At 46.6% G+C, this 15,319-nt stretch overlaps 1 protein-coding gene across 2 annotated transcripts in view; it reads left to right on the top strand.

The window, feature by feature from the left end:
• Positions 1–445: 445 nt before the first annotated feature.
• The window catches only part of SLC39A10 (solute carrier family 39 member 10), an 84,854-nt gene continuing 69,980 nt past the window's right edge, over positions 446–15,319 (top strand). Inside the window, exon 1 of one of the 2 annotated variants that reach the window (XM_075608337.1) lies at positions 446–498. Coding sequence is in view for 1 of the 2 variants with exons in the window: in XM_075608336.1 (XP_075464451.1) it covers positions 14,377–14,422 (46 nt within the window). In the remaining variant the exon portion in view is untranslated. Of the gene's footprint in view, positions 499–14,266; positions 14,423–15,319 lie in introns of those variants that run through there. The other variant, XM_075608336.1, reaches the window with a different exon arrangement.

The raw sequence follows: 15,319 nt of genomic DNA, 5'->3' as shown, positions 1-15,319 counted from the left end.
CCATTGCATTTTTTTTAATATATATATTTGCTGAAAAATAATTCAGATACAGTATGCTTAGGGTATCTTTAGATATATCTAATGTGTTGGAGTTTTACACATTAGCTGTTGCTTTTTTATTTAATTATTTCACGAATGTGCATTGATTTGATGTCGGACTCTTAGGTATACAATTGATTCATTTTACACTAGCATTTTTTTAAAATTATTATTATTGGTTATGTGCTGATTTTATAAATGTATGTGTTCACGGGGGTAAGAAAATCGATCGTCTGGTTGCTAAAGCGCCTAATAATCTTGCGCCGGTGTTTAAGGCTGGTCATGTGATCTCCCTTCTCTGCATGGGCTTCTGGGAGTTGTAGTACGACCCCTCTTCCAATAGTATAGTATGTACAAATGGACTACAAGTCCCAGAATGCGATGACATCATTCAGAGATCAGCCAATCGATGCAGAGCTTTAGTAACCACACCTTTTCCTCACACATGGCTGCAGCAAGGTAGGCTCTAATCGGCTTTGTTAGAATTCACATTAAACACATTAGAATTTACAATAGCTGCTGTATTTTAATCTTACCGCCAGATCCGAGTGTCATATGTACAGATACATATAGTGTATACACACACTGAGAGGAACCAGATATTAGTGTGTGTGTACAGATACATATAGTGTATACACACACTGAGAGGAACCAGATATTAGTGTGTGTGTGTGTGTACAGATACATATAGTGTATACACACACTGAGAGGAACCAGATATTGGTGTGTGTGTGTGTGTGTGTACAGATACATATAGTGTATACACACACTGAGAGGAACTAGATATTAGTGTGTGTGTACAGATACATATAGTGTATAGTGTATACACACACTGAGAGGAACCAGATATTAGTGTGTGTGTACAGATACATATAGTGTATACACACACTGAGAGGAACCAGATATTAGTGTGTGTGTGTGTGTGTGTGTGTACAGATACATATAGTGTACACACACACACAGAAGAACCAGATATTAGTGTGTGTGTGTGTGTGTCATGGGCATATGTGTGTGTATATATATATATATATATATATATATATATATATATATATATATATATATATACACACACACACACACACACAATTATGGTGGGTGAAAAGGGTGACAAAAAACCCTCCATATAGCAAATAAAAATATCACTTGTGAGCATATTCACATGACTTAGACAGGTCTGCAACCCTGGTTTTTGCCATTATCACCTAGCATACAGTGCTTCCACTGCAGCAAGGGATTCTGGAAAATTACATGCAAATAAGCACACAGTGCTCTATATCAGGGGCGCGCAAACTTTTTTTGCTGCCCCCCTCCTAATCTTCTCCGTTCTGAGCCCTCCCCCTTAGCTCGCGTGGCGTCACATGATGTCACGTGACCCGCAGCGTCGTGTGACGTGATGTCATTTGACCCCGCTGTGTCATTTGATGCCGCGTTGCCATGGACACGAGAGACGCCGGCAGAGTCCAGGTAAATTTTAGAGTTGCAGGGGTCTCACGCGATCCCCCTGCATTTAATTTAAATGCCTCGGGGAAGAGCGGGTGGCCTCTGCAACCGCCCGTGCCCTCCCAGACAAATCCAGCACCCCCTACTTTGCGCACCGCTGCTCTATGTATACATACATACATGCATGCATACATAAACACAGAATTACACCCTCTACACATATATACGTGTGTGTGACACACACACACACACACGTGTGGGCGCATATGCACACTTGTGTACGTATGTATGTTCTTTGTGTGCGTGTATGTTATCTGATCACTGTACAAACCATAATGTTAACTCCTTCATATATTAAACATAACAGATTTTTACCGAGAATGAAAACATTAATTTACAGGGATTGTTCATTGTGGTGCAATCGGTATTTAATTTTAAATAATTAAAAGACATGCAGGAAAAATATATATTGGAATACACAGGTGAGTATGTGTAACGGATACACACAGCTGCCTATTGGTGGATGCCATTAGAGCCAATCCCCGCCTCCCTGCTTTTCCTAGGACTGGCTCCTAAATTCTGTATGTATGTCAGAAATACCGGGCACCTAAAACTTACCCTTGCACGCCTGTGCTGTGCGGGGTGTTTTTACTGTAAGGCCGAGGCCATGCGCGACGGAGCACGTGGCGTCGCGTGCGCCTGCAGCAGAGGCGATTTGTGGCTTAGGGGGAGACACATGGCCGTGACGTCACACAGCTGGTTTGCCCTCATTGGCGGAATCGCTCACGTGACCCGGCAGTCGCGCGACAAAATCAAATTATTGTGTCATGCGAAAAATCGCCCCGCGCGCTCTATGGCCGTCCTCATTGAGGCACGCTAAGCATTGACCTATTGCTTAACGTGGCGACTGATAAGCGTGCTCCTTGGCGACATCAGAGCCGTATCTGGCGCACTGGGATCCCTTATTGGATATTTGTTGCTAAGTAGGCACCAATAAAGAAAAATATGTATATGTGATTCAGTTGGCATGATGCTTTTTCACAGTTTGACTTTTGTGCCTGCAGTTGTCATACTAATAAAATAACTTTAAAATATATTTTATTCACTGTGCAGTAATTACATTATGTTGCTAAGAAAAATTTGGGCTTCAAAGTAAACAGGCATATTCAGAGGTGAAGTCTTAGCGAATTTTGCTTAAACAACAAAAAAAAAAACCAGGCAATTCATCTTAGTGTTTTTAAAAAAAAATGTTTTGGGGGATTTAAATGTAACTAGATTTGAGTTGTTTAAGTTTTACTGGATTAATTTATTTGTATTGCTGCATGTTAAATACCCTTTCAATCACTTCAGTGCCCCGGGGCCTTTCTCACTTTCTGCCCCGCACCTCTGGAATGCCCTTCCCCTCAATACCCGACTAGCACCCTCTCTATCCACCTTTAAGACCCACCTTAAGACACACATGCTTAAAGAAGCATATGAGTAGTACCGTGGCTAATACTATACACGATACATAAAGCTTGCTCCCCTGCAGACGCACTTACCTGGATGCCCTCCTACTGTCTCTGTACGTTCTCCTCACCAATTAGATTGTAAGCTCCTCGCAGCAGGGACTCCTCTTCCGGAATGTTACTTTTATGTCTGAAGCACTTATTCCTATGATCTGTTGGGTTGATTGTATTTACCGCTCCTAAGAAGTGGTAAACATGATCTGAAGAGATCTTCTTTGTTCATGTGACCGCGATGTCGCAATAATGTGGTTACGATTTGCCTGAGGGGCTGTGCCACAGCTCCTTCAGCACAAATGGTTAAACCATTAAACTTTGGTATTTCTGGATTTATTGCAGAATACCCACAACCTGCCTCTCTAGAACTAAAGGTTTTACCCTTCGTGTTCCAGTGACGTTCACTTGATGTTACAATAGTTGGCACATTCGCTACTAGTGATTTAAGAGCTTTTTGCCCATATTTATTAAGCTATACTATTCCAAAACACACCTTGCAGCCCATTCAAAGGAATGCGCTTTAAGGTGTCTTCTGGCACCGGTAAGGGCCCCTCCTGGTTAATTTGGGTTTTAATGAATATCATGTCTTTTTTTGGCTTGGCTCTAGAGGAGATTACAACCACAGCTTCAGGCAACAATCACTTAGATTTAACTTCTTAAACACATCAGTAATTTACGTTGGTCCCACGTGGGACTTACCTGTAATTATACTGTATCAGTGCCCTTATAATACTCAGTGAGCATCACAAAGACTGGAACACCGATGACCCTTAACTGTCATATTGTGTTTGCTGGTGTTTTAGCGTTGGCCACTGACGGTGAACGGGTACACAGGCCATCAATAAAAGTATTATGCCTGGCTGGTTACCTCTGATCCCTGTTTCAGGTTTTGGAGTGTCAGCTCTTCAACCTGTGTATTGTGCCTGCAATGAATGTATTGTATGACAAAGATTTTATGTGTGTTTTTAACTTTCCAGGAGCACTAACCAGTGGAGATTCTCAGGCTATGAGTTTCAGGGGGGACTTTGCTGTAAAAGTGTTGTCACATTGTGTCTAGGTAGCAGGGGTCCAGAGCTGCTGATTACCCCAAAAATGTATCCGGGAATCAGGTCATATTCCTGTGGACATATAGGCACCTCATTCCGGTCAAAGTCCTCCATTGAAAACAGTTACACGACTCACCGCCAGGTTTCCGTGCTTTTTTATTAGACAGTATTAGATTTTCACTTACACATAACTATTTTCTTTTTGACCAACAGTTTTATCTCCAAACACGGGGGACCGCTATGGGGACCTCCTTTGCCCCCTCCTACGCCAACCTTTTCATGGGTTGTTGGGAGATGTCCCACGTGTTTGGAGATTCTAACCCTTTTAGACATCATATAGCGTTTTACAAGCGCTATATTGATGACCTTCTGATTGTATGGAGTGGTGGGGAAGATGAACTAATCAAATTATTTGAGTATCTGACAGATAACAAACTCAATCTCAGATTTACGCATACGTTTGATATGCACCAAATACAATTTTTGTATCTCAATCTATACTGTATATAGTTATTGAGAATAATATTCAGTCTGATATTTTTAGGAAAGAAAATACCAGAAACTCATTGTTACATGCAAAGAGCTGTCATTCCCGCCCTCTGATCAAAGGTATCACAAGGGGACAGTTCCTGTGTTTACGCAGGAACTGTTCCTCAATGTAGGACTTTGTTCATAGGGCAGATGAGATGAGGGAAAGATTTTTGTCAAGGGGATATGCCAAAATAGATCTTTATCAAGCCTTTGATTCAGCCCTTAATACAGACAGAGACTCTCTGATCAATATGCACACAAGCCAATCCAGACAGGGATGTCCTGCTGAGAACACCGATGTACCCTACTTCATTACGGGATACAGTGCGCAAGCCAGTGCAATTAAACCATAATTCAGAAACATTGGGGTACATTATCTCTAGACTCCATGATCCATAATATGGTTTGCACTGGCCTTCGCGTGGTCTTCCGAAAAGCGGTTACATTAGGGAATTCTTTAGCACCAAGTATGTTAAAGCCCCATAGGCTATCTAGGAACATGTTTTCCCTTTTCCCCAAATTATAGGGTTCATATAAATGTGGACGATATGAGAAAATCGACACATTTCTCTAACCGTGATGAGACACGCAGATTCAAGATTAAATCATTTATTTCCTGTCAGACAGATTTTGTTGTTTATTTATTGATATGCAAATGCAGCAAACAATAAGTAGGCCTAAGGCCCCGGACATGTTACCTGCTTGCTGGCGGAAGCACGCTGAGGCGCGCTCCCGCTCAGCACTGAGCCCCTATAGCCGCAATTAGAGCGGCTTTAGTAGGGGCTCACCTGCGCTTCCGCGCGCTTGCGGAAGCGCAGGTCTTGGGGGAATTTAAAATTCCCCTGCTTGCCGGCGAGACAGGCCGGTCACGTGAGTGGTTCGCCCAATGAGGGCGAACGAGCTCTGTGACGTCACTGGCCCGCCCCCCGGCCAGTGACGCGCCCCTCCCCTGACGGTCTGTCCCCCTTCTGCCCCGATCCATGTCTCCTGTGTGTGTGTGTGTGTGTGTGTGTATGCATGTGCATGTGTGTGTGTATGTATATGCATGTGTGTGTATGTGTATGCGTGTGTGTGTGTGTGTATATGCATGTGTGTGTGTGTGCCTTTGTGTATGCATGTGTGTGTGTGTGTGCCTTTGTGTGTGCCTTTGTGTATGCATGTGTGTGTGCCTTTGTGTATGCATGTGTGTGTGTGTGTGTGCCTTTGTGTATGCATGTGTGTGTGTGCCTTTGTGTATGCATGTATGTGTGTGTATGTATATGTGTGTGCATATGTGTGTGCATATGTGTGTGTGTGTGTGTGTGTGTGTGTGCCTTTGTGTGTGTGTGTGTGTATGCATGTGTATGTGTGTGTATGCATGTGTATGTGTGTGTGTATGTATATGTGTGTGCGTGTGTGTATGTGTATGCGCGTGTGTGTGCCTTTGTGTGTGTATGCGTGTGTGCGTGCGCGTGTGTGCGTGCGTGAATATATTTATCAAAGTTGCACAATGTTAATAAATAATTTATTCTCACAACATGTCTTTTTTTTAAATTTTTAAAATATTATATAATATACGCACGCACGCACACACACACACACACACACACACACACACACACACACACACACGTTCCCCAGTGACACACACACACTGACAGCTACCAAGTGACACACACACACAGTGATACCCGCCTCCCAAGCACTTGCTGTCTCCTCTGTAAGGACAGCAAAAAGCTCCTGGTAGAGCGAGCGGCAGCAAGCGAGAGCGAGCAAGCGCCAAACATGGCCAAGGCCTTACCAGCAGAGTTCTTAAGATCCGCATCTGAGGCTGATACGTAATAAAGATATGCTGCACCCAGTATCAATACATTTCAACACCTGTCCATTGGGTTCAGTGGGATCCTTACAGTGTATAGCCCTCGAGCATATTCCATTACCTCCTCGTGGAGGAGATAGGATTAAAATGTTGCACCAAAGAGAGGCACACTGGATCTTTACGTTAAATACACTGCAACCCGATGGACTTAATGTAGAATGGGATCTGCGTTGTTTCCTATAAGATTATCTGTATCATTGAATTTCTGCTGTTTAATTTGTTTTATTCATTCATCATATTTTTTTAAATGATTCATAGTCCTATCATATATATCCATGGTCTATGCAAATTCCTCCCGCCCCCCCCACTTTCCTTCCCCCCCTCCACCTTGCTGACCTCCTATGACTTAAGTTAACATGATTTAGTTCTCCAAATTCCTGATTGGTTATAAACATTGAGAGGAAACAGATGTTGTTACCTTAGATTATGGATTAACTATCTGGACGTGCTATATTATATTTCTGTTAGTGTCTAAGTGGTCAGTATTTCAGGTTAATGTTGCTACAGCTTTTATATACCCAAGTCACCATTGTATCCTAGTACAGCTTTATTATTCTGGATATTGTCTATTTTACCATGTTGTATAAATTTATGAGGAGCCTATTGAGGTTTCTAACTAACAATAAGTGTATATCCACTAATAAATTCATTTATGCTGTAAGTTTTATAAGGATACGGATAACAAGGGGTTAAAATTAATTTAACAGCCTGTTTTCGCGGGCTTTTTTATTTAAATGTGCAGGCTCAGACCACGTCTCCCCACTCCAAGACGAAGTGCTGTTCTATAGCGTGAAACGCGTTGGGGAGATCGTGGTGTAGCCTTGTGTGTGTCAATGTGCTAATATTTTTTTTTCAACTTACCCGGAAGTGGCCTGGATGCTTGTCACTTGCAGTGGCGCCGGATCTTCTTTCTTCCCATATTCCTGTGGACATATAGGCACCTCACTCCGGTCAAAGTCCTCCATTGAAAACAGTTACACGACTCACCGCCAGGTTTCCGTGCTTCAGCACAGACCAGAAAGGTTAATGAGGGCATAGGGATTTGTATATGCCGGGTACAGTCATGGTTCCCTAAATTAGTAAGGGTCCCCAAGTATATGCCCAGGTACCCTAGAATCAGTATAGAGGTTCTGGGGAGGTTTCTCCAACTGTATATAAAGTTGCGAGAGGTTTTATGAAACCGAAGTCCTAGTTTCAGTAAAGGAAAGAGATACAGCCCTGGGATTGTGCCTAAGCGGTTGTTGGTTCTAAAGAAAACTAGGTTTCCTTAAGGGAAGGAGCTACAGTTTGAGATTGAAGCTAAGCATCTTTTCGTTTTACTGTGGGACTTAGAAGAAAAATGGGAAATATTTTTTGTTTTATAAAAGGTTTAATAGCCAATGTGGCTATAAGGGGTTTACAGTCTAACTCTGGGTTACAGTGTATGAGGGATATGGCTAGTGGGAATAAAAGTATATAGTCCCATTCTACCCCTCATAGCCCAAAATACTTAGACAAGGGAAAAAGTATATATATTTTTTTTTAAAAACTGAGATGTTTGTAAAGTTATTATACTTATAAGCTGGGACTTTCAAAGACAGTTCTCTGAGGGGGGCTAGTGGGCTACCAAGATGTGGTGTCACTGAGTCTGCCCTAGATCCGTACTTCAAAGTCACAGATGCTGCCAGAGGTGTTAAAGCCATTTGGGCATGATGGTTAGGTGGAGTACCCTCGTCCGGGAAACAATGCCAGCCATCGCGGCTAACATTGGCCTTCCCAGACTTGGAGGCACCTAACCCAGCGGGTGGCTTCTGAATAACAAGTGGCTAAGGTGACAAACTCACGCATGCTCTCGTTGCATTCAGAAGTAACGCTTGCCCGGCTTCGGAAGACTGGCAGCCCTCTGATTGGCTGGTTGTAAAGTTCCCAGGCTCGGATTGGTTGTAGTATTTCATGAATTAATCTTAAATATTATAAGAAACCCAGTAGCCAATCCGGTCCTCAGATTCTAAGCGCCAAAACAGCAGCGGCAAATTTGAACTCACCAAAAGATGCTCTTGGAGAAATAGACGCGAGCTGGCTTCAGAAATTTCAAGGCAAGAAATTTTCTAAGTCCCACATTTCAGGGTCAAATTCTGAAAAGAGAACGTTGCGGTAGCGACTGGAACTACACGCCGAAAAGAGTACCAGGACGTTTGGTACTTTCTCTCGGTGAAGGGATTTTGGCATCTCCGGAAGAGTTAGGCTGAGGACCCGCTGCACGCGTCCGCACGGCCGCCTTGCTTGCCGGCGGCGCGTGCAAGTCACTGCACCGCGATCTCGGTCTGCAGCTGAATTTTTCGGCGGACATTGAACCCGAGGAGGGGTGGAGGAGGTTAAGGGTGAAGACACAGAGGTTGTGGGTCCGCAGGACTGGGTTTGTGGGTCCTGGAGGCCGTGGTCCGGGAGGAGAGGGATAGATTGCACACACAGGTACACTTCCCTCCCAAGCCGCCTCCCTCCCGTAGCTCCCCTCCTCATTGGCTGACTCGTGCACCACGTGACGCGTCAGCGCTTCTGATCACCAGAAGCTTGTAGCACCGTCCGGCTGACGCGTCACAGCACGCAGTCAGCCACGTCGGAAGGAGCCAGCAGGGACCTCCAGACTGGAGGAAAGGGGCTGGTGGCCCGCGCAGCCGCCCGCGCCGCAGACCGCAGCGGGTACTTAGCCATACATTGGTGGCGTCAGGAACATCATGCCTATTTGAGTTCCAGGACTTTTCGGGCTGAGTCCCGGTCAACCTAAAGACTTTGTTTTATGGACTATTTCGACTAGGAAAGATTAGTTTTGTAGCCCAGACCCCCATTAAGTGTGTTATCTTCTGCATATTGTAATCCATTGTGTGTATGTCTATTTCTAAGGAATAGATCGCAATTTGTTTTACTTCTTGGTTTTGCTCAATGATATGATCCCGGTATAAAGGTGTAAATCCCTGGTCTCCCATGACAGCCACCATACGCAAGGCAGGGGGCTTCCTCTTCTGTTCCTGATCACGCTTAGATAACGGGGTTAAAATCGTGTGAATATTCTTGAATGTTGACTTTGACACCAGAAGACCTTCAGCAAACTGATGTTGGTTAAACAAGATGCATGTGTATCGAGTTTGTCTTTTGTTTTCTAAATTCTTAGTGGGCAAGATACGGATATATTTATTTTCAGCCAGTTGAAGGCTAACACAAAGCCTAATGCTACACTTGCCAATTATACCACATAAAGGACATCATTATTTGCTGACCCCTGTAAATGGCAATCGACATGCGCGCTGGATAAATGTTCTGTCTGGGTTTTAACTTGTGGGCAGGGGACTCACACTGTGTGAATTAGGCTTTTAATGGGTACAAATATTTGCACTGTGGTATCTTACTTTTAACTTGACAAAGGCATTCAGTTTTATCCTGAAAGTGTTAGTGTTTCCAACACTTGTGCATTTTAATTATCCATTTTTTTTTAAATTCTCTTTTTTAACGTGGTATAGGTCTGTCTATCTGCCTTGCAGACAAGTACTACAAATTTACCATCCCCCACCCCTGATTGGGGGACACATGGAGGGAACAGTCTGAGTGATTGCTCACGTCCAAGTCCACCTTCCCTGCTCATGCACTCTTGTGCTGCTGCCTACCTCTTTTTCCCTCCTCCGACTTGCATGTGGCATCGTCCCACTCCTGCGGTCCGATGCAATGAGTGGGAGTAGGGAGGGAGCAGAAAGGGCATACTCACCCAGCTTTGTGTGTGTGTGTTAACCAATGGGGTATGCATCTTATCAAAATCAGAAACAATTAAAATGCAGGGTTATAGCGGTGTCGGAGATGAAAAGGAGACATGATCAGAGGTGCCAAATCTTATTGATCATTACATTTTACATGCTGTAGAACAGGGGGGCGCAAACTTTTTTCCCTGCGCCCCCCTGCCGGCTGTCCCCTCACTCCCGCGCCCCCCCCAACCCCAACTTACCCTCGCACCGGCGTAATGACGTCACGTTGCCATAGCAACGTGACGTCACATGACCTCGCAGCGTCATTTTGATGCCGCGTTGCCATGGCGACGCCGGGAGGAAGCCGCCGGAGCCACGGGTAAGTATGGTTTACAGAGGCCCTGCAGCTCCCCCGGCACTTAATTTAAGTGCCTTCGGGAAGCGCGCGGGGCCTCTGTAAACCCCGCGCCCCCCGTCGGCAGTCTCGCGCCCCCCCTGGGGGTCGCGCCCCACAGATTGCGCACCGCTGCTGTAGAACACCATTAGCTTCTAACTTCCTTGTTGGCATTTCATTCTGGCAACACTCATACTGCAGCCATCACAGCCTACGTGTAGTAACATAACTGGCTCTAATGGTGCAGCTCAACTTAAGACCAAAAGGAACTATTTACCGTGAAATGCTTCCGTAGGTGAAGGGACAGTCCCTCCTAGAACCATAGTGAAGGCGTGTATAACAAGTTAAATTGATTGCCTTAAGTTGTGGTTGTGATTGCTGCTGGAGGCAAGCTAAAACTGCATGGCTTTTATTAATTAAAGGCCCATTAGTTATGGCACATGTAACCATGTATTATTTGTCATGCCCAGGACATACTTGAAAACTAGAGGTAACTCTCAATGTATTACTTCCTGGTAAAACATTTCTTTATACTATATTAGTGAAAGCACTGTATGTTTGCCTGCCTGCCTGCATGCATGCCTGCCTGCCTGCCTGCCTGCCTGGATGTCCGGTGTCCCTAGGGGAAATCTCATTGGTCCCTTGGGCCGCCCCCGCACACCTCTCATTGGCCTGAGGCGGAGTGACGGGCCAAAGGGGACACACACACACACACCTCTCTGTCCTCTCCCCCCCCCCATCACACACACCTCCCTCTCCACTCACCTCCCTCCACCTCCCGCTCCATTCACCTCCCTCTCCATTCACCTCCCTCTCCATTCACCTCCCTCCCGCTCAACTCCCTCCCCGGCGCAGGGACAGGCAGTGGGCAGGGCAGCCTGCCGCTGCCTCCACTCACCTCCCGCTCCCTCCACCCACCTCCCGCTCCCTCCACTCACCTCCCCTCACCTCCCGCTCACCTCCCTGGCGCGGGGCCAGGGCAGCCTACCGCTGCCACGCGGCACCTAACCTCCCTCCCGCTCAACTCCCTCCCCGGCGCGGGGACAGGCAGTGGGCAGGGCAGCCTGCCGCTGCCTCCACTCACCTCCCGCTGCCTCCACTCACCTCCCGCTCCCTCCACTCACCTCCCGCTCCCTCCACCCACCTCCCGCTCCCTCCACTCACCTCCCCTCACCTCCCGCTCACCTCCCTGGCGCGGGGACAGGCATTGGCCAGGGCAGCCTACCGCTGCCACGCGGCACCTAAGATGGCGGCGGAAGGAAGGACCCCTTCCTCCCTCGCGGACTAACTAACATGGCGGCGGCCAGAAGGAGAGGTGAGTGTGTGTGAGTGTGTGAGTGTGTGAGTGTGTGAGTGTGTGAGTGTGTGAGTGTGTGAGTGTGTGAGTGTGTGAGTGTGTGAGTGTGAGTGTGTGTCTGTGTCTGTGTGTGTGTGTCACAGCATGACAGTGTGTGTGTGGGACACTGTGTGTGGGACACTGTGTGTGTGTCTGTGTGCGTCTGTTACACTGTGTCTCAGACACTGTAGAGTGGGGACCGGAGCTACACATGGGGGGTGGGGGGGGGGTCAGGAGCGGAGAAAGATACAGGGGGAGTGGAGAGGAGGGACCCGTCAATTTAAACCAAACCAACCCCCCTCCTGTCCACTGCCCCCCCTCCTGTCCACTGCCCCCCCCTCCTGTCCACTGCCCCCCCCCCTCCTGTCCACTGTCACCCCCCTCCTGTCCACTGTCACCCCCCTCCTGTCCACTCTCCCCCCCCTCCTGTCCACTCTCCCCCCCCTCCTGGCCACTGTCACCCCCCCCTCCTGTCCACTGTCACCCCCCCTCCTGTCCACTGTCACCCCCCCTCCTGTCCACTCTCCCCCCCCTGTCCACTGTCACCCCCCCTCCTGTCCACTGTCACCCCCCCCCTCCTGTCCACTCTCCCCCCCCCGTCCACTCTCCCCCCCCGTCCACTCTCCCCCCCCCCCCCCCGTCCACTCTCCCCCCCCCCGTCCACTCTCCCCCCCCCCGTCCACTCTCCCCCCCCCCCCGCGTCCACTCTCCCCCCCCCCCGCGTCCACTCTCCCCCCCCCCCGCGTCCACTCTCCCCCCCCCCCCGTCCACTCTCCCCCCCCCGTCCACTCTCCCCCCCTCCTGTCCACTCTCCCCCCCTCCTGTCCACTCTCCCCCCCCTCCTGTCCACTCTCCCCCCCCTCCTGTCCACTCTCCCCCCCTCCTGTCCACTCTCCCCCCCCTCCTGTCCACTCTCCCCCCCCTCCTGTCCACTCACTCTCCCCCCTGTCCACTCTCCCCCCCTCCTGTCCACTCTCCCTCCCTCCCATCCCCTCCAAATAGTCACCTATTGTTCCACCATTTATAAATAATACTACCTATTACGCATTTACATCCCGGGCAACGCCGGGTCTCTCAGCTAGTTATAAATAAAAATAAATAAATATTACTAAACGGTGCTCTTAGGACTCCACCGTAAACCCTATAAACTTTTTTTTTGGTAATTTATTTTGAAATAACTTTTTTTTTTAAACTTTACCATTCCTTAATAAACGTCTGCGTTGTAGGGAATACATAATCTTTAATCACTTGGTGAGAAACAAATCTTGGTGGTTAACCACATGTATTGTTATATATATTTTTTTAAACTTTGTTTCCATGGTAACCAAATGCTTTGCCAGGTTGGTCTTTAATCTGTGAAGAGTATGTGTGTGACTATTGCAATCTAAAGGTAAATATCTTATTTCCCATCTTGTTCCTTATTTGCGAAGTAGTTATGTGGCTATCATTTCTAGACAAGCAAAGCTGAGGACGTGGGAAAAAGAAAACCACTAATTAAGAAGGGCTTTTACTTTAGGGGTGACTGCATTTTTAGAAGAAAGATAGTTACTTTTAATGTACAGTATATACAAAGGGAACTCTGTACTGAGGTTGGTTGAAACAACAAGATGAGTCTGCATGATAAAATATTTAACTCCCATAATATAAGCATCCTGTTGATGAACACCAAGGAAATTGGAGTAGTCTTCAGATCTTTCATGAACAGAGCTCCAGGTCTTCCCCTTGATTCTACTTTAAACCATGTCCATGATGGTTTCACTTCCCCACCCCCACCTCCAGGCTCCTTCTTCTTCTTTTTTTTTTAAAGTGAAACTTCTTTAGCAGCACCAACCACATCAGCAAAATGCCCTGGCAGTGGATGCAGTTGATTGATGCGGAAATCAGTGGGGACGGAAGTGACGTCACTGCTGACAGAAGAGGCTATCAGCAACATTCACTGCCACTGAATCTTGCCGGCTTCCACCGTCAGGAGAAACATACACACTGACACACACACTGACACACACACTGACACACACACTGACACACACACTGACACACACACTGACACACACACTGACACACACACTGACACACACACTGACACACACACTGACACACACACTGACACACACACTGACACACACACTGACACACACAGTCACTATAAATATAGAAGTACAAATAGCTAAAACACGCATTCTAAGTGAAACTTCTTTGCGTTTTGGCACTGAAATTGTGTTTTGATTATTAATTAAAAAATCACCATTACAAATAAAAGTTTTGTGACAAAACTGTGGCAAAAGACGAAGTTTCACTTAAAATGCGCGTGATCCGCACACAGACACAACATTTTTTTTTTTTTGTAACAGGGTGGGAACTGGGGGTTCCTCCCCGTACCCAGTGGCAGACTTACGTTTTTGTCTCCTGTAGGCTCGGGGTCTGCCCTGCGCTCTAGCGTAGTGATGGCATGACGCTGTGTTGACGTGGCAACTTGTCGTCATGTGCCGTTGCGGCGTCATTTGACGCTGGGTCACCATGACGACGCGCCTCTACAGCAGGAGGGGGGCCCACTCTGGAAAAGGTAAGAGACACACACACACCCAAAAATTATCGCTGTAGCCTACTGGGAAATCCGCCACTATCCGTACCGAGATATTTACAGATGAAGTTACTGGGTTTAAATCTCCCTCAGGAGAACCAAAATGGCTGCCAAGTATTGGTCCAATAGGAATCTGCAACATCAGCGGTTGCGGCTTCCTATCGGTTGGCTATTTAAATCCCCTTTAAAAATAATAAAAAAAAAAAATCGCCAGTAAATATCCTGGGATCATTGAGGTCCCCAGACCTCAAAATAGTGCAGCTCAGCTCTAGAGGACCCCCTGGTCTCAGTTTTGGAAATAAAAAAATGATTAGGGCAGATTGCTCTTTTATCATGAAATAAGAGAAACAAAAATAGATCACAAACTTATGCCATTTCTCTATACCAACATTTTAACATTTTAAGGAACCGTCCCTCCTAGGACTAAAGTACCCTAATTCCAGTGACCTGTTTAAGGGGTTACAACTGGGGCATTGTTTATTTACACATTGGTTCCCGTAGTGGCTGCTGCATGAGTGGCACAGCCCTTTTGGCAAATCGGGATCATATGACTGCACGTCAGAGCAATCACATGATCACTGCATCGCTTAATCCAGAAACAAGAGGAAGTCCTCTTCCATCACCCTTCGTTAGCCACATCATGGGGCCCCAGGAGTGCCAGACCCAATGACTTGCCAACCAGATTTCCAAAGTGGCCACATCAGAAAACATTTGGGCGTAGAAGGGCCATAAGCTTATAATATATTTTCAAGTTTTTAATTGTCTAATTATATGCTTTTTTTTTTGTGCAAAAACGTGCAACATCTGATAGATATAGATGCGCGCACACATATACGCACACGCACCAGTACACAAATACGCGCGCACATATAGTCATGT

This window comes from Ascaphus truei, chromosome 7 (assembly GCF_040206685.1).
Source record: "Ascaphus truei isolate aAscTru1 chromosome 7, aAscTru1.hap1, whole genome shotgun sequence".
Lineage (NCBI taxonomy): Eukaryota > Metazoa > Chordata > Amphibia > Anura > Ascaphidae > Ascaphus > Ascaphus truei.
The sequence above is the reverse complement of the archived record's forward strand: the minus strand, read 5'-3'. Positions and strand labels throughout refer to the sequence as shown.